A 24,710-nucleotide genomic window follows, 5' to 3' on the forward strand; every position below is an offset into this window, starting at 1 on the left:
TAAAGTGAAGAAAAGTCAAATGTTTTAATACTATAGCAAGATGAAAGAGTCTTAGATTGTATGTACTCTAAAAGATCTTTGGATTTTTTTAGTATCCACATCTGATTCACGCCACCTCTAGAATAGGTAGTTTCACAATAACTTTGAAGCCCGGCTTTGATTGCTGATGAAATTGATGTTAATAATTTAGAAAGAGGTTTCGTAGAGCACTTGGAAGACCCAGCAATATAACATTGTTTGTAAGGACACTCAAAAGAGAAGATATACGCTTTCCATAGGTATACAGATGATAAGTTACAAACAAATTAAACTCGCCACTCTATTTTGTAAAAATACAATTTCCTAATCATTGTTCAATCATTGTTCAACAGTTAGAAGTTAGAAGTTAGAAGTTAGTAAGGGGCAAAAACGAGAAACCATATTCAAGAAAAAAGGAAGAAAAGAAACACAACTCAACATAAAACAAAACTTAGGAAATATGAACTCCATAAATAAATGGAGATGCGGTCAGGCCGTCTATAGGGGTAAGCAGTTTGTTTTCCATTAGCAGCACCCGTTGTGTTGGTAATGATCAGTGAAAAGCATGTGATAGGTTAAACATGCTTTCTCGACTACACCGAGCTAATTTGAACTAATTCTGTATGCTAAGAGTTTTTTCCATCCATGACACAAAATCAGTACATGCACAGCAAAAAACACAAAATTCAAAGGATTAGAGGTTTTATTGTTGTTCTTCATCTCAAAGTCAGTGAGGCCTTCAATACAGATCAAAAACTCTGTTTGCTTTCACTTGTAATATAAAAATAAGATGTGTTGTGATTACAATGATACAACTCTCCAACGTGGCCTAATGACGTAGAAGTAAGCAACTATATGTCACCGTTCGGCATGCAGCAATTAGCAAAACCCATACAGGATTGCAAGCTATAAAAGGCCCAAGAATGACAAATGTCAAACAACTCAAACGAGAAAATAACAAACGGATTTTTGCACCAAAAAAAAAACGACAACCACTGAATTACTGGCTTCTGACCCTAGTACCCTCGGATGCTCAGCCCTCCTCCTATACAAACTATTAAAAACTCAGTTGAAGAGGGCTACTACTTATTTTTATATTAACTCATATGATCAATACAAATCAAAACACAACTAACAAGAACACAACAATCACAAACTATAGATCTGAAAGTGGTTGCAGTTACTGAAAGCAAGTTGAAATCCAATAACAACTTATAAAAGAAAATCATGTAACTAGAACTAAGATATCAACCAGTACATGATTTATTTTATCAGTTGTTATTGGCTTTGAAATACAATGTAGCTGTCAGTAACTGCGAGTGCTCTCAAATCTGTACTTTGTGTCTTTTTGTTGTTATGGGTGTTTAAATACCCTGCCACGTCCGGTCTGTGTTTTTGTTAAGATATTTTTCTGCTTTGTATCGATCTGATGAGTTAAGCCCTTTTCAACTGATTTTTATAGTTTGTTCTTATGTTGAGCTGTAACACCAATGTCCCAGTTTATGGGTGGTGGGAGGGGTTGAGCGATTACAAACATGTTTAACCCCGCCACATTCTTTATGTGCCTGTCCCAAGTCAGGAGCCTGTAGTTCAGTGCTTGTCGTTGGTTCATGTCTGTCATATTTGTTTTTCGTAAATTGTTTTATTATAAATTAGCATTAGTTTTCTCAATTGAATTGTTTCAAATTTTTCATGTCGGAGCCTTTTATAGCCGACTATACGGTATGGGTATTTCTCATTGTTGAAGGCCGTACGGTTGCCTATAATTGCTTACATCCACACTTCATTTGAACTTAGGTGGGTAGTTGTCTCATTTGCAAACGTAGCACACCTACTTATTTTTATATACATCCAAAATCGAATAGATTTAGCGTAAAGACGTCATTAACAGTCAGAGAGAAAAATATGACCTTGCTCAATGCCAAAATATAGGTATCGACAGAATGTAGGACGCTGAATGGCCATATGTGTATAACAAAATCAATATTTATACCGATAAAATAATATTTGAAGCTCTACTAGTAATTACAGCGTAAAACTGGTAACCGTTTAGAACAAGTTTATTTAAAGGATCGATAAGTTAACCCGGATCGTATCTTAATGTATGGACTCTTTAAACAACATCGATGTTTGATTATAAACTGTGGTTAATAACAGTACAGGAACAAGTATGCTATTTAAACTATTAAAATGTTGCGCATGGGATTACCTACAAACTGTTAATAAACTTTTAGGGGCCTCGGTAGCCGACTGGTCTGAGTAGTTGAACTACTGTATCACTATAAAAATAAGGAGATGTGGTATGATTGCCAATGAGAGAACTATGCACTAGCCTCTCAACACTGAGGTTGTGAGTTCGAATCCCGCACGTGGCAGATGCGCTCGACTTTAATCTTAATTGCCTAGAATTGTAAGTTTTCCTACCGAAGTTAGGTGGTTCTCTCCGGCTTTCTCCACCAATAAAAAACAATTGTGCTGAAAGTGGCGTTAAATACCAATCAATCAATCAATCAATCATACAATGAATAATTAATAAACTTTATTGCTGAAACGTACTTCTACTTCTACCATTACCTGGCTACCATCAATAAACTGATTCCAGTTCGATTATTTTCCACTTTTGGATGCCCTAGTAAAGATCAGTAAATAATTTTAAAAAAGAAGGAATAGATTGTGCTATATATTCTATATACAATTTGGTTAAAACATTCTGGACGGTGGTCTAGTTGTCTCATTCAAGACTACCAGTACTGTTGGCCACCGTTGGAATGTGTTATGGCGTTCCAGTCTCTTATTGTTCTTGGGTGATATGATTCTTTCCTTACTTCCAACTACATGATGGTACTTGGAATGCGTTGACGTTTATGTCGCTGACAGATGAGGTGTTTTGTTATCTGTTAGAGACGTGTCTTGCTGCTCTTCTTTGTATCATTTCCAGTCGGTGTTCGTTTTTCTACTGGAAAGGATCACAGGCTGTACATACATACTCTAATGTTGGTCTTACTAGTGATGTGTATGCAGTTTTATTTTTTATGGTGTTATTATACTTAGGTTCTGTTGAAGAAATCCTACGATCTTGTTAACCTTGTTACATATGTTTTGATATGTTTTGATGTGCTCGTTCAATCTCACATATCTGAACTGATGTGACAGCATAGATACTTCGCAGGCTTTACAGACTGAAGGGTGTGGCTATGGGGTATGTACCCTCTCACTATAGGTTTGCGTTTTCTTGAAATTTACATTGCATTTATCGGGATGAAAGCCTATTTTCCATTTTGTTTCCAAAATTGCCAGTAAATTGAGATCTGTTTGTAAGTGGTAACTGTCTGTGTCTAGTGCCATTGCCTTGTATACTATTGTATCGTTGGTAAAGAGTCTTATCCTTGAGCAAATTTCTTCTGTTATGTCATTTATGTAGAAGAGGAACAAACTGGGTCAGAGTACTAAACCTTGTGGGACGCCCGTTGCTACGTTGATTGTTTCAGATTTCCCCCTCTACAGCTACCACTCGTTTTCTGTCAGAAAGGAAATTTTAGATCCACTTTGTGTGTCAGTAGGCTGTGACTTTCTTTATCGATAGCCTTTAAAAAATCCATAAATAGGCAGTATCCATGTTTATGGTAATGTGTCATTAATAAAGTCAATCAGTTGTGGTTCGCAGGATATGCCTCTAGTGAATCAACACAAAATCTCTTAAATAGCAAAATTAAATACACAAATTTAAGAGACCTTAAGGCAATGAACAGAAACGAACTCCATTTGCTAACATCTGAGAAAACAATAATCACAGCTTGTATTATAATGTTCTGTCAACAAATGATATATAGTTGAACTCTGATCGATGCTGTGCTGGCAAATGTCCAAACCATAGTTTTAGTATGTTTTGCAACGGTCTTGAAAATTAGCAAGTCAGATATTTATAACATAAAAATAAGACGATACGATATGATTACCTATGAGGTAACTATCCGCCAGAGACAAAAGGACATAGATGTTAGCATATATAAGTCACCCTTTCATAATGAGAAATACTCATACTGCATTGCAAGCTGTGAAATGATTCGACATGACAAACGACGTAAAAACGTTCAAGCGACATAACCAACGGCATGTCATAATCTATGTACAAAACAATTACTTATATAAACGAAAAACAGGTGTAGTTCACAGTAACAAACGATTACCAATGAAATTCAGGCTCATGATTTTGGTACAGGCACACAGCGAACTTGGCGGGGGTAACCATGTTTGCGGATACCCTAACATACTTGGGACAGTGGTTTTAAACCGCAACATACACCATTAAAAGCGCTGTTCCTTTGCTTTTTTGTGTTTTTGCTGTGCAGATACTGATTTTGTGTCCTAGATGGATTCCCCATATCCTTTCTTTTCTATTATGCAAGAACTAACTGTAAAAATCAGTTGAAAAGGGGTTGAATCGTCGGATTGATTCAAAGATAAGAAAACAACTAACAAGAAGACCAAGTTACCCCACCCTAGTAAGACCTACCCTAGAATATGCTTCTCCAGTATGGGACCCACACTAAATCACCATCACACGAGATATCGAGCAAGTACGGAGACGAGCAGCTCACTTGGTTTATAGCTGCTATCAGGACAACTCTCCAGGATGTGTAACTAAATTACTTGACCAACTTCAGTGGCAATCACTCCAGCACAGAAGATGGAACATAGTCGTGTGCTGTGTTATAAGACCCAACACCAGTTTGCCATTTATTCATCCAAGTACTACACATCAGGTGACAGTAGGACCAGAGGCAACCACAAACTCAGACAACCTTGAGTAAAGAGAGACGTACGTTTATTAGCATTCCTTCTTCACAAGAACAACAAGAGAATGGAACAAATTACCAGAATCTGCAGTGGAGTCATTAGAGGACTTCAGGGCCAGAGTGAAACCATCTCCTTGACCCAGCCACATCTCAACTAGACAGCAGAATACCCAGTGCACATATTTGTGAATATGCACTTACTGACTTAAATGTAAATACCATCCAGTATTCCTGGACTTTTACTCTTGGCCAAATGAGTGGCCTCCTGTCTGGTTGAGATGCGCCCGAGTCAATTACACTCAATTGCAAAGTCTGACTCGTAACCGGCAAGAAGAAAGACAGAAAGTAATGATCAGAGAGTCACACATGTATTTACTTTATTTCATAACATGCCAATTTGTAATTTTTTTTTTCAGAACCGACTTCAAACCGATTTACTTCTTAGGCATTTTCCCGCAGTAACATTGTACATTGTACATGTACCCTCATACGCTACTGAAACCTTCTTAAGTAGGACATAGGAACAATAATTTCCGGTATGATAAAGTTTCATTGAGTCTAAAACGCATGTGAATTGGTTTATCGGGACAATTAACTTTACTGATATTATCATAACTTTTCTCAAACACATAGTAAATAATGACATGTCTGCTGAAAAATTGATTCATAAAAAAGTTTATTGAAATAAGTACGGATAAAAACGCAAGAGATTCAGAAATTAAGCTCTTTCCTGGAGTTAAAAATGACAATTTAAAATTTAAAGCACAAGATCAAAATTGTAACCCTTAAAATACTACATTGGCCTTTCCTCTTTTCCACTTTTTTTCACCCCTTTATAATGTTTATGCAGAGCAATGTTCTGAATAGATGAAAATACAAAGCAAAACAACAATTTTCTACATAATAAACTAAAACCCGGCAAGCTTTTTGGAAAAGCAGTTACTTGTTAATGTCACCGGTTTCAAAGCATGGGAGACAATCAGCTGTCATTGACATATATTCGAATTTATTTTTACCTCCAGTGAGCCCCACAATCACCTGTTAGTAATCACCTGATTGTCATGTGATTAAGTTGGGTCGTTACTGCGCTTTAAATTGATTAACTTGACATTGCCTTTTGAAGCAGCGAAACTACAACACTTTTCTATATTCATAACAAACATTGAAACAAAACGAAGGCATAAGAATGAAACATGTTGTATTTATTCATTTTTTTACAGTCCTGTTGGCTCTGGTAACTGCTTGGGAAGTTGAAAATATTTTAGTTTCGTCAATTCCGTTAAAGGATTTCAAGCAGCCTGAACAAATACACATATCGTTCGGAGGTAAGCAATAATTATGTAATCTTTACGATTTACATAAATTCTATTTACCATGCCACCTAATGGTTTGTGTACAATGGTGTATGTGATGGGAAGAGAATAAAACTATTATGTCCTAGGTTTTCAAATATATATTAGATGGGAAGAGAATAAAACTATTATGTCCTAGGTGTTCAAATTATGACAAATATATATTAGATGGGAAGAGAATAAAACTATTATGTCCTAGGTGTTCAAATATCAGCAGAGACATATGTATAATGTCTCTGGTATTATGTATAGAAGGAATCATGCAAAGCACATGTACATATACATTTTGTAATTCATATACGATGCAGTGATGCAGTCCGATAAATCCGCCCACACAAGGCTTTGATCGTTTGTATTTCTGCTTAATTATATACAAATTGTATCAAATTTGATATAATTTATAAATCGATTCACTGACAAATCAATTTGGATAGTTTATCTCATTTCCCCCAAAATATCTGAAATAAATTTTAAAATCAACAAAACAAGTGAGTCACTTGTGTTTTGAAGGTAAACGGGAAAAAGTCACAGGAAAAAAGTAGGAAAAAAATTCTCAAATCTGATAAGAAATAATGTTCATTTTTGAACAAATGTTAAATGGTATTTCTTTTCTTTTCTCTTTTAATGCTTAATGGATTTTTCAATGGATAAAAAATGATATATAAATATCATTTAAGTGTGTAAATGTTATAATCTATCCAGACGGTAGACGATTGACATGAAATGTAAATAGTAAATTGAAGTGGAAGCAAGTTAACTCGTACCATTGTAAACTCGTACCATGTAAACTCGTACCAAAAAAGTTAACTCGTACCAACGTAAACTCGTACCACTGGGAAGTCATACCATTCAGAACTCGTACCACTGCAAACTCGTACCATTACAAATATATTCAAAAATACGAATGTTTTATAATTTTTTTATAATCTTAATAAAAAAGTTGAATTACTTGAATTTTATACCAGATTTTAATGAAAACTTAGACAAAAATACGAATGTAATTCCTTAATTACCATGCTAATTGATATATTAAATTCCTTTGATTGTATGATTATTGGGTTATTATTAACTAGTCAACTTGTTAATCATATTATTAAATTTTGATTGTTGTTATATAATTTAACAGCTTGGAATTAAAAGCCACACGAACCCCACTTGAAACTGAGGGTGATCTCAGGTGCCTTTTCAGATATCAGTTATTTTCCTCTGTTGCTGGAGCGAGGTGTATCTTCGGCTACAGGTGTTATACATGTATATAAATCGGGAAAATTATAATGACCTTTTGATTATATGAATTAAAGCATGGTCTTAATCATGATTTTGTGCAACAATGAGCTGAATATTGTATAAAAATAAATTTCATACTTTCTAACTGTTGGTCATAACCAATTTTAAACCTTTAAAACACAAGAAATAAATTCTCTCATTAAATAAAATTCCTTTTAGAAACAATAGAAAAATACCCAAATCTATTCAATGTTACTTATTTGGAATGATTAAAAATTAAATCAAATAGTTGTCAGTAAAAGTAAAAAAAAGGGTCTGTTCAAGGGAGACAACAAAGCCAATCTGCCACGGTTTTCTCTATCCAATTAGACAAGGAAAATTAGCATAAATTGGTCAGTGTAATTTCAGATTATATACATTTTACAGACTTAAGAGGTATTGAGTGAAATTAAACTATATATTCATCATTAAACACCATTTGAATACATTTAAATAAGTTGGTACGAGTTTACAATGGTATGAATTTACCGTGGTACGAGTTAGCATTGGTACGAGTTTTTTTTAGTGGTACGAGTTGACATTGGTACGAGTTTACAATGGTACGAGATAACTATAATTCATTGAAGCCAGTTAATAAGTTGATTACTGTCTGTTGAATTGTTTTTAAGATCTTGACAATTTAAAGGACAACATTTTGTTATCAATCCTAGAAAATTTAAATAAATTGCAATAAACACACATTGAAATACAACACCCCTGTATTCTAACATAAAAAGATGTTGATATAAACTACAAACAATTTCAAATAATTTTCCTATAACTTTTTTCATAAATAGTACAATGTATCTAGATATATAATTCATATATTTCTGCCTACATGTTCACCTTAACACAAATCTATTAAAAAGTATTATATTCAATATCTTAATCGTGTTAATGTATACCAAATTTTATTTACCAAATTTTTTTTATTATTGTGACTATTTCCTGTGACTTTTTTTCCTACAATTTATATGAAATGTGTTTGTCCGGTAAATCAGCCCATGCACAGTAAATATGTATGGAGGGCAAGTTTATCACATATTTATGAAAGGAAAATGGTGATTTATTTATAGACTACTTTTAAAGGGATTCCAGACAATCGAAAAAAAATAAATTTCAAGTCAAAATGAGTTTTGTGAGCAATATTATGATTATCGTAAGCTTTAGGAACTGTATTATATATATCGCTAGATATTTTCGTAGTAAAGGATTTTTCTTTAAAATTTGACATGCAGTGAGGATAAGTACAGCTCCTATGAATAAAATATGTACATTTGTTTGGTCTATTTTTTTAAACCATGAATATTACATCAAGTCAAAATAAACTCAAAGTTTAAACCAGGCTTGACAAAAACATGGGCTTTATGAGTATTGCAAAGCCCAGTGGGAAATACTGAAAAAACGAGGTTACTGTGTAATACTAGGTTATATGAAATACTGTTCTGAATCTTTAACAAGGATTCAGTGGTCAATCAAAAATATGTGAAAGATATATATATATATATATATATATATATATATATATATATATATATAAGTCTAAATTGAAAACAACGTTCAAACCTATGATTGCGTTGGATAAAAACCGCGATTTTTATACGTGTGCATGCAAAACAAATTTTTTGGTAGAGGTGTCCAAATACAGCTCAAACAACATATATATATATATATACATGTAAGACATGTACATGTATACAATAGAATACCCTGTGTCGGTGCCACTGGAATCAGATATTATCGATTTATGACTTTTGAACAGCGGTATACTACTGTTGCCTTTATTGCCATGCATTGTCTTCTAATTTACCTCATTTTCCTTTTTCTTCAACCTTGCAGAATCAAATAATACAAATTATGTTGTAACAGACTTGTTATTCCACCCTTTTCTATTGTATATGTACATATTTTTTAAGTTTATAATGTTAACATATCTCTTTATAGATGAACCCACTAAAATGCTAGTAACATGGAGCACTATGAATGTTACCCAGAATGCAACCTGCCTGTATGGAATCGGAACAACGAATATGATTGCCAAAGGTTACACCAGAAAATTTGTTGATGGTGGACCACAGCAGCACACACAGTTTATACACAGGGTCACACTTATAAATCTTAAACCTGGAACTCGATATGGTAATTAAATTTTTTGAATTCAGCTATATCTAAATTCTAAAATTGGTATGCAATTTTGCAATGTTCATATGATATTATACATTAACTGTATTTGTGATCATTTGTACATGTTTTTTTTTTAAAGTAGCAAGAAATCTTGCGTTGTCCATGTTCTACATTAACTGTATTTGTGATCATTTGTACATGTTTTTTTTTTTTAAAGTAGCAAGAAATGTTGCATTGTCTATGTTATACATAAAATGTATTTGTGGGTTGTTTTTTAAATATCAAGGAATATTGCAATGTCCAAATTATACATGTATTGTAGTTGTGTCTTTTTTAATTTCTACATGTATATACCGGTATAGCTAATGAACACTTAAAGTGAAATAATGTACTTTATTCATGTTATTTGCATTTAACTTTTAAAAAAATGTAATATTTCAGTGTACAGTTGTGGGAATGGTGTTCTTATGAGTGACTTGTTGACTTTTGTCTCAATGAAGGATGGATCTGACTGGAGTCCAAGGATAGCTCTGTTTGGTGATCTGGGCTTTGTTAATCCTCAGTCTGTTCCCAGACTTATCAATGACACCAAAAAGGGAATGTATGATGCTATTTTCCATGTTGGTGAGTATAGAATCTCTTGCTTTTAATGAAAATGAAACTCCTCAACAGAAACCATTGGAGCACCACATTAGAAAATTTATATACTTACTTCTACATCTACATGTAAATCATCCCTATACAGGAGATTGTCTATTTTCACAAATTATGATAACACTGATTTTCCTAATATGAAATAAAAAGACTCAATGTTTGATATGATGGTCTTCTTCAGTCGCTCATACCCAAAATAGTTCTGTATTACTGTGGACTCATTTATTTTTGGTCAGTACCAATTTTTGTGGATTGAGGAAAAATCTTTTTTTTTAAGGATACTTAGTTTCCTGGTTTTGACAATTCATGCAAGTCTATAAGAAATTTGTAGTTTGTTAAACACTGAACTGGATGGTCCTCTTAGGCCTACATTCACATAGTATCCACGAAATTCAGAACTCAACGAATTATAATGAATCTACATTACATTTCTGTTGAAACCAAAGGGCCATTTTTTTTTCAAATCTTTGCTAAATTTGTTCTAAAAATAATGGAGTAATTTACACCCAAGTTATCGGAATCGTCTTCTTCATATGATCCTACTACAAAGTATTTGTCATCAATAATGCATTGTTACATGTGTATATTAAAGTTAGCCAACCGGTATAATGATAGTTATACATGTACATTGTACATGTATATGTATCAGTCACTATCTGAGACCCATCTATGAAAAAATTGCTTGTATTAATATAAAAATTTGCATACATGTAGGAAATAAAGTATACTAATATCCTGTTGTTGTTACATTTTAAGGGTTTCCATACATGCCATAAGTGGATCTCTTCCAAAAATTTGTGTACTTTGATTGTAATTGATAACACATCTTCCATAAATTAGTCATCAGGTGATTTAGATAAAACAGATAGTGCATTACATGTACATAAAATACAACAAAATAAAAATAAACTATCAATATAATTATGTAATTCATTTCCTATTTTTTGTTATCTAGTTTGTGATAAATGATGAATAATTTCTATTGGTCTTTGCATTTTTTTATGGTAATTTCAATTGTTATATTGTTTTAAAGAGTTGACTTTTTTGAAAACATAAAATGAAAATGATTAATTTGATTTTCTGTTTCCAGGTGACTTTGGATATGATTTGGATGCAGTAAGTAATCAAATTTGCAAGGTTTCCTATGACTAAAAAAAGTTGGTTCCTAAAATTTAGTGTCTTGTTTCTAAGTATTTATACATTTTTGTACCTAATGGAATTCATTAAGAACTCAATTTGATTATTGATGAAAAATTATTCTTCTATATGAAACAAAAGTAGCTTATATATAGGGTCTTCAATCCCTGAAATGCAGAACAATAGTAAAAGCTTTGCAAACACAGACATTCCAAAACAGAGACACAATGAAAAGTACAATCTAAATGTGATAAAATGTAAGAATTCACAAACAATAGAAAAGAAAGGATATGTGGTGTCCATCAGACTGTCCATCCATGATACAAATTCATTACATGCACAACAAACAAAAAACACAAAAAGCAAAGGAACAAAGCTTTTATTGTATTGAAATGAAAAAGGCAAACTTTTCTCTGTTATATTAACTTATTGCTAGGGATGTTATGATATGCTGGTCAGTACAGTCTTAAACGAATTTGTATTTTACTACAATATATTCAGTTCATTTTCAAACGAAACAATTATTTTAATTATTGTGAAATTAAAATTTTCTGTTAATATAAATAAGAAGATGTGGTATGAGTGCCAATGAGACAACTCTCCATCCAAGTCACAATGTATAAAAAGTAAACAATTATGTGTTAAGATTGATTTTAATATAGTAAATATTTATTTTAAATAAACAAACATGTATTGAACGAATGTGAATCTTTTATTATAGCAAAACGGTCATATTGGGGATGAATTCTTGAACTTGGTGCAACCAATTGCTGGTCAGGTACCATACATGACATGCCCTGGCAATCATGAAAATGCATAGTAAGTAAACTAGGTGCCTTAAAAAGAATTCGAGAAAGTTAAGAATATTCTATTTATAGATAAATTGTCCAGCTAACAATAAGAAACAAAAATAACTATTTAATATGCTCAATCAACTTTTCATTGCTCTGTTTGTAACATACTATTTACTGGCATCTCCACTGTTTAATAATTTTCTGTATATTCTAAAGTCAAAGTTTAGTACACCATTTTAATTAATTACTAATAAAGTATTTTATAAGTCTGATAGATCATCATTCACAAGAAAAACTTGTATTATAATATTTATCTGTTAAATTATTTGAAAACTTTTGTTTATAACATACATGAAAGCTCTTCTGAGTTCAAAGGAAATTTTAAGAAGATTGTATTATTAACCATAGGTGGATGCTAAAGGGAAAGAGACCAGTATAAAATCCTGAACTTCAATTATTTTTTTCATAATTTAATAATAGAAATGCAGATGTTTTTATATGACTGCAAAAAATTTGCGTTTCTCATATTGCTATCACATCCTCTTCCGAAGACATTTGGTTTGCAGACAATAACTTTGGTTTAAGTGTATGAATCTCTATAAAATTTAACCAAAAGGTTCAATACCACAAAAAGGAAGGTTGGGATTGTTTTTGGGGGTGATGGTCCCAACCGTTTAGGAATTAGGGGCCAAAAAAGGGGCCCAAAATAAGCATTTTTCTAGTTTCAGGACAATAACTTGTGTATAAGTATTATGATTGCTCTGAAATTGTACCACTAGGTTGAATACCACAAGTAAAATGTTGGGATTCATTTTTGGGGTAATTGCCCAAACCGTTCAGGAATAAAGGGCCAAAACAAGCATTTTTCTAGTTTTCAGACAATAACTCGTGTTTAAGTGTATGGATGTCTCTTAAATTGTACCACATTTTACAAAAAGGAAATTTCTTCAAATATTATTTTTTTTGGAAGGGGATGGGGGTCAATTTTTTTCCCTCAAGATTTAAGAAATTATCAACTATTTAATTAACTAAAAAAATTGGGGGTCACAATTTATTTTGCTTATTCTTTGTATATAGTCTGAAAACAGATTTACTAAGTATTGCGCAACAGCACAGTGTATTGCACAACAGCAAGAAATCTTCAATTGAATATAAATTCAAATCATATAACCAATTTCAAGTTCTTTGACTACATTTATTCTGTGTCAGAAACCTATAATGTGTCAAATATTTAATTACAATCCAAATTCAGACCTGTATCAAGCTTGAATATTGTGTCCATTTTTGCCCCAACTGTTCAGGGTTGGATCTCTGCGGTTGTATCCAGCTGCGCTTGGTGAAGCACATTTATTAAGAACTTACATTCATATAACATCACTTTTGTTATTGAAAATATACTTTTATGAAGACATACAGTTGCTTATATTATATTAATTAATCTATTTTAGCAATTTCTCCAATTATAAAAACAGATTTACAATGCCAGGCGATGAACACATGGACAACATGTTTTATAGGTATGGATATCCACTTATCACTCAGGGTTTTTATACAGATTTCATCTTAATATTAGACACCTTCTTTTTAAAAACGGTTAAAAAAGAAGTGCAACATCCAAGTATAAAATTCTTTCATGGGAGGTGGTCAGTTTGTCAGTCAGGTCTAACAAATTTTTGTTTAATCAGTATTTGCATAAAACAAGCAGCACATAAGAGTAAGAAAGAGACTGGTCAGTTAAGGTAAGAATACTGGATATGTGTGAGTAGGATGAATTGTCTTCTTGTAAACTGTTAATAAAATTGTGATCTAACACTTTAAAAACTATGATTAAGCATGTCACTACAAAACAGATTATATTGTTATCACATTAACATGTTATGTCCCTTTGGTCATCTAGCCTCTCATGTACTTAGGTATTTATACCTCCTTGGCTTTCAAATGGGTTTGAATGTTTCTGATGACAGTAAATCCAAAAAAGTGCTTCAGACACAGAATTAATAAAGTGTTATTTACATCTCCATGAATATGAATTTAATCATAGCCATTTGATGTTAAGCTGCCATCAATCATATTTTCAATAAAGGCCAGTAAACTTTTTCATGTGATTTTGATCATTTTAAAAGATAACTTTTGAACTAAAAATGTTAGAGGAGCAATACAGACTCCTTGAAGCCTTTATTTTACAAAATTGTTTTCATCTACCTATTCTGATATGCTTAAAATATATGTTCAATTTCAGTTTTAACATTGGACCAGCACATGTGATCTCAATATCAACTGAATATTTCTTTTACCTGTATTATGGTCTTATGCAAGTGCCTAGACAGTATGAATGGCTGGAAAATGATCTCAAGGTCAGTTTATTTTATTAGTCATACTAACATCTTTTTGCGTTATAAATTTATCAATCTGTATGTAAATATACTCATCATTGATACCAGGATTAAAATTTTGTACACAAGACAGGCCTTTGGTCTATAGAAGACTCATCAGTGACACTCAAATCATAAAAGTTAAAAAAGCCAAATAAAGTAAGAAGTTGATGAGCAAACAACTTATTGCTATTTGTCTGCCATTACTGGATATCACAAAGGTTCCCGTAAAATTTTGACGTCATAATACAAAATATCTGACGCCACAATGGAAAAGTGATTGTTGTATGATGTCAATAGTTCAAGCGGGGCAGATTCTCAGGTCAACCGGGACAGATTTCCAAATAGCGATAAGGTGTATTGAAGACCAAAAGTTCCGAAAGGTTTTGCCAAATACAGCTACGGTAATCTTTTCCTGGGTTGGAAATCCTTTGTGTTTCGAAAAATTCTAAGTTTTGTGAACAGTTAAAGTATAATTATGACCATATCAATGATAATTCATGTCAACAACTGACTACAAGGACAAAAACAGCAAGATATGCTTGTGAATAGCAAACGGATCAAAGAATCAAAGCATTTTTGATGATATGACATCATGATGGTCTTCATGAATGATATTGCCTCAACTAGAAAAATTAATAATGCATATCTTTAAAAGAACACACATAGGTAAATCAATTAGTTGTATATACATGTGCAACTGGTGACGTCTTCCTTTGTTGCCAAACAAATGAACTTATGATCAAAATTATAACAAACAAACTATAACTATAGTCATCATTATCAAAACCCTTGAAGGAAACAGTGATGAAAAAAAGAACTGGGCAAGCAAATCTGATAGACTGCATAAATAATTTTTAATAACAACTATGAATGAAGTTTTATAACCATGAGACATAACAGGAAAATGATCAGATGCATGCACCTTAAACAAGATCATATGTTTTACTGCACATCATAATATGTTTAATATTCATGCTGCTGTGCCTTGTCAGTTTATGTCTTATGTCATATTCTAATTTTTTCACAATTTTTTTGAGAATTTAATGTTGATGGCATATCATTATTAGTTTCTTAAAAATTTATTTGAAATTTTTTGGGGTCTTTTTAAGCTTGACATATTGTACAGACACCAGTCACATGTCTATTGTTGAAGACTGTATGTTGCCTTCAAGATGTCTTTTGGTTATTTGAGTTGTTGAATTGCTGTCTCATTGGCATATACCTCAAATCTCCTTTTTAGTTGTAATGTATGGAAAAGAGGTTCAAAACCTCTCCTTTTGTATGCATGTTTTCATGCATAGCAATAAAAGGAAGACTTGTTATAATAATTATACTAGAAGAATTGTCAAAATTGCTGTACCTACAAAAACAATTACCAATCTTTCCAGTTAATAGATATAAGAAGATGTGGTATGAGTGCCAATGAGACAACTCTCCATCCAAGTCAAAATTTATAAAAGTAAACCATTATAGTTCACAGTACGGTCTTCAACACGGAGTCTTGGCTCACACCGAACAGTAAGCTATAAAGGGCCCCAAAAAATTACTAGTGTAAAACCATTCAAACGGGAAAACCAACGGTCTAATCTATATAAAAAACGAGAAACGAGAAACACTCATGTATATAAAACATAATGCATAGAATGGATGTCAAATAAATGAAAGATCAAATTTATCTGTATATATATTACTTGTTGTAGGAAGCTGCAAAACCAGAGAACCGTGCCAAGAGACCTTGGATTATAACAATGGGACACAGACCTATGTATTGTTCTAATAATGATAATGATGACTGTACACACCATGAAAGTCTGGTAATTATCATGGAATAAATTATACTGATATACTTACTCCTATAGCTCCTATACTTTTGACAGAAGTATACTCAGAACTCATGAAACATTTTTCATAAACCATATTTAATTTAGACTTTTACATTTGATGATTTAAAAAGATGTTTACTTGTGGTACTCTGTTTTTTTTCTTGAGACTTCGTTTCGGGAAACACTGTGCTCATCAAGGTCACAGTCAATTGGCAAAAATTCCTATGTAATTGTGTAGAAGCTTCAGTTACAAAAATTAAGGGGAGATAAACAAAGTACTACAATCCAAACTATTCTTTGAAAAAAATTTCAAAATGATTTTTCTGCATTTTATTAAAATTCCTATGTTATTGTGTCAAAGCTTCAGTTACAAAAATTAAGGGGAGATAATCAAAGGACTACAATCCAAACTATTCTTTGAAAAAAATTTCAAAATGATTTTTCTGCATTTTAAGGCTTAAGAAGTTGAAAGCATCAGCAAAATGAGACTAGTTTTGTTAAAAAGGTGCACTAATAAGAAAGACTTTCTGAGTATAATATGTTAATTCCCACATACAAAACCACAGATCTTTAATAAAGAAGGATAACTCTTTGTTTTATGAGTATCAGATATTTTATTCTTTAGTTGGAGTACTATTTAATCACCTGTTACCTGTCCATGAACTCTTTTACATGGAAATTCTTCATGATGATTTCTATTTTGTTTTTGGTTGCAGGTAAGAGTTGGTGTGCCATTTTTACATCTGTTTGGGTTGGAGAAATTGTTCCATCAATATGGTGTGGATGTTATGGTATGGGCACACGAACATTCCTATGAAAGATTATGGCCAGTTTATGATCGAAAGGTAAGTCATGATTTAATAACACTACTATTTAAGTAGCATACAAGGGATTATGTATGCAAATTAGCCAATGCTAAAGGGAATTGACTCAAACTTAAATTGTTCAAATACAAATCATGGAATCATTCCCTCTGTGGAGATATTTCAAAATAAGAATTTATGACCAAATGAAGGTAGCTAATTCTTTATCATTATTGCCCTAACTGGTTTTATGAACATTTCTTTTACAAAACATGCAGTCTAAAATTATAAATTGTTTTCTTTAGTCCTAACTGGTTTTGTAAACAAAAAGTTGCTTCACTACAGGACAGGTAGTGATAAAAACCTTTTTTGACATACTTTTGAACATTTAAATTCCATTTAACTAATGGTTAAATTTGCATCCACGGAGATCCCTGACAGACCGTATTGCTATTATTTTTTTATATATGGTGGTGGAGTGCAAAAATTACATGATTTGCACCTTCTCCTTTGACAGTTTCAATTGTACCAATAGATTTAAAGTTTATCATAATGTTATTGATTTTGTAGGCTATTGAAATATACTTAGACTAAGAAATTATGAATTAAGTTAGATTATTACATGTACCATGATTGATATGTTTTAATATATATATTTATGGGCTTATAATATGAATTGTCTCCCTTGGTATACATTTTTAACAGTTTTCCTTTCACTTCTGGTGTTTGACTACATTTTTGTTATAGTTCATGATAAACTTAAGTATTTAACATTATTTTTGGAATTTATTATATAATATATGCAAGTCATCCTGCCTTTTGTTGATATTCTTTTGTTGAAGACTGGTTTTTATCCATTCTCTGAAAATACTTTGACACATGCATTTACTAATTGAACCATAATATATTATTCCGAGAGAGTTAGAAGTTTAGAAATATGTTATACATTACATGTATAACATAATAATATGCTTAGATAATGTATATAAATCTGTTTACATTACATGTATAAGATATAAATAACATGCTTCAATTTTGTATATGAATCTGTTAGTATATAATTCACATCGTTAAAACGATTGATTCTTTCATGCCATGGTTGGGAATCTAGCCAGCAACTAATCAGTACTGTTGTAGTTATGATATATTTGTTATTTATTAAAACTGATTTATTTATTGTAGGTTATGAATGGTAGTAGAGATGAACCTTACACAAATCCTAAAGCTCCAGTTCATTTTGTCACTGGATCTGCTGTAAGTTTAGCACAAAGACATAAGTTTAAAGAAGATAAGCTGTATCCTTATGTCAACTTCCAGCACAGGAACCCAAAGACAAATTAGAAAAATCTACAGCGTGAACATGGCAACATACAGTCTTCTACAAAAAACATTTTAGACATTCTTTACAAGACCACACATTTTTTTATCTCATTTGAATATTTTATTGTGAAGTCACATTATTTGGTGACTTTTAGATAATGTTTATTGTTGAAACTATATGTTGCCCTGTAGATGTCTTTTGACTATTTTTTATCTCCACATCTATTATTCATACCTGAAGCAACAAGTTTTAACACCGGAGGGGGAATTAAGTGTTAACCTTGTCCGTCCATACGTACGTACGTCCCAAAATTGGTTTCCCTTCTCTAACTTTTGTTTGCCTCAACCAAATGTTATGAAACTTATACACAATGCTTATTACCACAAAACACAGAAGTTCAAGGTTGGGTGGTGTCACTTCTACTGTTCTGGAGTTATGACCTTTACATTTGTATGAAAAAATTGCTGAATTTTTCTTGTGTGTTCTCTAACTTTAATTTGCTTCAACCAAATGTTATGAAACTTATACACAATGCTTATTACACAAAACTCAGATCAAGTTCGAATTTGGGTGGTGTCACTTTTACTGTTTTTGAGTTATGCCTCTTTATAATGTTATATGCAAGCAGGGGCATCATGGACACATTCTCCATTTATTTTAAAATATTTGTTATGATTGCCAATGAGACAACTATCCACCAGAAACCAAAGGACATTGTTGTAAGCAACTAGAAGTCATTGTACAGCCTCTTCAATTAGCAAAACATAAATCTAGATATAGAAAAGACATTTCATGGCCATTTCAGTGGTAAACATTTTGTATAAAGCAGATATATTGTTGATTTATGAAGATGCTATTATTTACTACACAGGGGTGTCAGGAAAGGCATGATCCTTTTAAGAACCAAACAATTCCCGAATGGTCAGCTGTCAGGAGTTTAGATTATGGATATTCTAGAATGCAGATTATGAATAGTTCTCATTTATACTGGGAACAAGTTTCTGATGACCAGGTGAGAACTGAATCAACTCAATACTGTGGATTCATTTATTTTTGTGGGTACCAGATTTCGTGGATTAAGGAAAAATTTATTTTCATGTATATTTGATTATGTTGTTTTTTTTCAAAGATTTGATATTAGACTATAGAAAATTTGTAATTTGTTGAACATTTAAATTCTTGGTTCACTTATACCCATGAAATCCATGAAAATTGATATCCCACGAATAATAATGAATTCCCAGTATACAGTTTTTATTGGCTAAAGTTGTGAAGAATATTTAAACTGGGGATGGGGTAATTTAATCTGTAATCGTAATCGATTGTAATTGATGACATTTTTTTCACGTAATCGACAGTTATCAGTAATCGATAACAATTTCCATTACATGTAATCGTAATTTAATCGATTACAGCGAAGATTATGATGTAATTATTAATTACTTTTCGATTACATTTTGATTACTTTAATGAAATAGTGCGATGAAATATAACCTAATTAAAATAAAATTTACACAACTGCATGTATTCATCAGTTTATAGTATAGACAAAATAGAATGTATGAATATGTCTTGAGAGTTTATCCAATGCCTTATGCAGGTCTGTTCAACCAGATCTAACGAATTTTACTGTATTTTCAGCTTTTGAAACAAATGAATTTCAATGCTTGTCATTTATTTAGAAGCTTTTATATTAAAAATAAGAATATAGTCCTAAGTTAAGTTCTGTACAACATTGAAATGGTGAGCTTATTTGTATTAAATTTCCTTAAAGCATAATTTTCATTAAGAGTTAGAGTTCTAGCTTCCATCTAGAGAAAAACTGTCAACATAACATTTGGAAACAATGCTTTTTAATGCAGTTTTTTGTAAAATTCTAAATATCCATTATAAATATGTCTGGCAACATAATTGTGTTTAACATTTTTTATTATTTTTTAAATTATTTTATTACATGTAATTGACCCTAATCAGGAAGTAATGTTATTACTTTAAATAAAGTAATCGATTGCAATCAATTACATACCAAAATCAGAGTAATCGATAATTAATCGATAACACAAAAAAAACTAAGTAATTGATTATTAATTGATTACATGTGTGAGTAATCATGCCCATCTCTGATTTAAACTGTTTATCTGTACAGTGTGCAGTTCTGTTCATTTGAGTGTCCACACAGTAGACAGATTGAGCATAATATTTGTACAATAAATTATTATAATGAAGCAATGACCCCTATTGATTTTCGGTTAGAGGTCAAAAGTCAATGTTTTAAATTAGTGAAAACCTTGACAACTTAATACTGGCTAAACTGCCTTGTCAATTTTTATTAATTTGGTACTCATTTTTTTTTTTCATACTTTATAGTAAACTCCAGTTAGCTTCTATTCATATTTAATCACATGCATGATGGAAGGACATTCCTATTGATTGTCATGGTCAAAGACCCCAAGTTCAAAGTTAATACCTTGTCAGCAATGTAATAGACAGTAAAAGGAATTAACTAAAATTTCTATAGTATCCTTAGACTGTACTTTTTTATTTGAATGATTTTGACTGTAGATAATTATTAACCACCAAAGAAAACTGTACTGTTATACCCAAAATTGTAACAAATTAAATGTTTTTTGTTACCTCAATAGAGGCTTAAGGTTGCATGTTAATACACTATTTTTGTCTTATAGAACATTTCTCATGTTATATCTATAGGGGCTTAAGATTGCATGTTAATAAAGTATTTTTGTCTTATAAAACTTTTCTCATGTTATCTCTATAGAGGCTTAAGATTGCATGTTAATAAAGTGTTTTGTCTTATAAAACATTTCTCATACATTTACTGTGTCCCTATATTTGTTTACATACTTTTTATTTATTTTTTCAGGGTGGAGCAGTGATCGACAAAGTGATGATAATAAAAGACAAACATGGTCCTTATGAATAGACAAAAGTATTTTATCTATTTTTACATGCTGCAATCAAAAATCTGTTTTATATGTCAGAAAATTTTTAATTTTTGTTTATATTAAACTTAAATGAATTGGATGACAAAATGTGATTGACTTCTAATGTACCTCCCAACTTATATAGAACTTATCTCATTGGCCATTTGTATTTAATCCAAAGAAGTAATATTTTATACATTGTTACTATTATCATAACATCTTTACAAGTGTGTTATGGTATTATTGATCCCCCCCTTGAATTTTGAAATTTGAATTAAATTTGTGGTTCCAGAAATGGTGAAAATGCCTACAATTAAAGAATTAAATCATTTTGGCATATATTATTAAACAAGAACAGTATAGAATATTATAAAACCATGTAGTTCTGTGAAAAAAATAGAAAAAAGTTCTGTATTTTAACATTTACTCTGTGAAATAAATTGCTTCATTGACATTATGGGTATTAACAATCTCACTCAAACTACTACATAACTTGGTATCATTAACCAGCATTAGTTTCATCAGGGTATATCATTGAAAATAATATATGTTCATGCAAGTATTAGTTTAAACAGTATTTCATTCAAATAAATTGAATTGGACTGGGCAACAGGCATAGCCTATGTAAGCCCTCTCCATATTTTTATTATATTTCCAAGTATTATTTCTTTCCTGTTTTTTTTTTTTAATTTACAAATTTTTGAAAAGCAATAAAGAACATTAAAATCATTTTTTAGTGATTTAGAAGAATTTATTATACATAGATTTGAAATGTTTTTTTATATAAAATATGATTATATAAAAAAAAAAGTATAAAAACTATCCTAATGCTTATATACTACATGTATTTTGATAAGATATCATTTTAATATTTCACAAACTATTTTCTATGAAGAAATTTTTTTCATCTATTATTCAAAATTTATTTTAAATTATCTACAGTAATACTCAGTTGTCCATTTCACAATTAAAATTGATTAGAAAGTTATATTTAAACACTTGTATCAGGTTTTCAGATATACATTCCACTTTTTTTTAATTGAATGTACAGATAATCTAGTATTAACTGAAACCCTTACTAAACCAGACTAGCTCCAGAGTATCTTTATATCAATTCCAACTAATTTTTAACCAGTATAAAGAAAATACTTGTCTTAAACAAACAAAACCCAAAGCCCTTTAGGGGAATTGTTTAGACATGTTTCATTCTAAAAAACTGAAGTTTTTTCAACATGAACTATTGAAGTCAATAATTCTAAAATATGATATGAGTTTAGGATAATAAGACATGAGGAAACAGTATCCACAGACTTTTCAAACCTATTATTTAGGCTCTATAGTTCTATTGATTACCATCAACACTTTTTAATATCGGACATTCTAGAAGGGCACTTTGTAAGAGCCATCACTACTACATTAGGAGATTTTGTTTGTTGAAAACTTGTTTTCTATGTTGTGTTTTGTATACTGTTGTTTGTTTTTTGCCATGTCATTGTTGTCAGTTTATCCTCCACTTATGAGTTTGAGTATCTTCCACCTCTTTTTGGGGAAATGTTACCAAAAATCAACAAGGTCATACCAATTTATTTTTCTTATTTTGATTTTTTTTGAAAATATATTGGCAGATGACTTTTAAATTCAAATATTTAATAGATACTATTTGGAATAGTCCATGATAGATACTGATTCAAGGAGAAAAAAAATTGTTTAAAAATAATTAGATAAAATGATATGATACATGCAATAAGGCATTTATCTTTTTCTTACATGCTACACCTCATCTTCTCTTACTATTCTCTATCTAACAAATATTGTTTACAGTCAGTGAATCCCTGCATGTCATAATATTAGTTTATTTTTGTTTTCATTTGACTTTTATTATACTATACAGCATTGACATATCCAAAAGTAACCCCAATTTTCCATAACCAGAAAAGAATTTGTAAATATTTTATGATGGCAAAATAATATACTTGATTTGTACACTAACAAAAAATGGTTTACTTTAATTAAATAAAATAATTTTTTCATTAAGTAATTATTGATCCATTTAAGATATAGACATCATGTAACTACTAGGTTATGGTAATCTGATGAGTAAAGTAGTGTAAGAGAAGGGAAACATTATAGAATCTTTTTATACTTTGCTGAAATGTTTTTTTGTATCATGTAATTTATAAATTATCATAAAAAAATATGTATCCCCCAGTTTTTTTTCAAGTTACAGGTTATTTAATATCCCCATACTTATATGATTGCTGCTTCTAATTTATTTAATACTTCCATTCTACCTAAATGTTTCATTGTATCATTTATAAAAGTGGAATATTTATATGATTTTCATATGAGGTGAAAGGGAGAAATGGAGAATGACGGGTAATCCTCTCTATCACTTCTCCTTAAAGTGATCTTAAAAAGTCAGAGTAATGTGATATGTATTGATTTTTGTTTCTATATATTTGATGTTAATATATATGTTGTTCATTCTTTCTTTGTTTTGATATTATAAACTACAAAGTATTAGTTAATAATAAAATAAATATTACATTTGGTTTGTCTTTTTATATTAATACCAAGATGTTGTTAAATGAAATTGGATACCCTGCGTTTATCATGCTTTTCAAAACATATGGTCAAATCACTGAAAGACCCCTTTCTAAATTACTGAAAACTATCATTCTTCATTGACAATAATATCTTGGAGTAAATTAGATACTCCCATTCAGGCTAATGCCCTCAAGGTGTCTCTAATGCATATAAACATATTGATAAAATAATGACGCACAATTTACTCCATTTTATTAAAAACTTATTTTCATACAATATTGCAACTTTTCTTTAGTGCACGGGTTATTGTAATTGAAAGACAAAAAAGACAAACAAATGTACACAAAATGCAACATAGTAAAACTGAGCAACACCAACCCAACCATAAAACCGAGGGTGATCTCCAGTGCTCCTGAAGGGTTAGCAGATCCTGCTTCATATGTGGCAGCTGTAATGTCACTACTATAAAATATGTTGATAAGCTATATCAAGTGATAAGGCATCACACAAAAGCGGATTGGTAATAAACTCATCTAATCCTGTAACTTGCCCAAGTGTGAAATTTTGAAATTGAAACGTTTTTTATGATAAAGGATAAAGAAGACTGTTACCTGTAAAACAACACTGACACTGAAAAATTAAAAAGCACAAAGAACAACACTTATAAAACTAAAGCAAGAACAGCATGTACCCCTTTAAGACAAAACTAGGTGAGTTCAGGTGCTCCGGAAGGGTAAACAGATCCTGCTCCACATGTG

The 24,710-nt window shown here is 31.2% G+C and overlaps 1 protein-coding gene across 1 annotated transcript; it reads left to right on the top strand.

The window, feature by feature from the left end:
• The first annotated feature begins 5,898 nt into the window (after nt 1–5,898).
• On the top strand, nt 5,899–23,955 carry LOC127738443 (acid phosphatase type 7-like). Its single transcript, XM_052249688.1, has 12 exons — nt 5,899–6,139; nt 9,377–9,571; nt 9,998–10,180; nt 11,301–11,326; nt 12,069–12,166; nt 13,590–13,658; nt 14,381–14,495; nt 16,217–16,330; nt 17,056–17,184; nt 18,325–18,396; nt 19,335–19,475; nt 21,345–23,955. Exons 1-12 carry the CDS (start codon nt 6,001–6,003, stop codon nt 21,402–21,404), a joined length of 1,341 nt encoding a protein of 446 aa, XP_052105648.1. The 5' UTR covers nt 5,899–6,000; the 3' UTR covers nt 21,405–23,955.
• Nucleotides 23,956–24,710: the final 755 nt, after the last annotated feature.

Source organism: Mytilus californianus, unplaced genomic scaffold (genome assembly GCF_021869535.1).
Source record: "Mytilus californianus isolate M0D057914Y unplaced genomic scaffold, xbMytCali1.0.p SCAF_4, whole genome shotgun sequence".
NCBI lineage: Eukaryota > Metazoa > Mollusca > Bivalvia > Mytilida > Mytilidae > Mytilus > Mytilus californianus.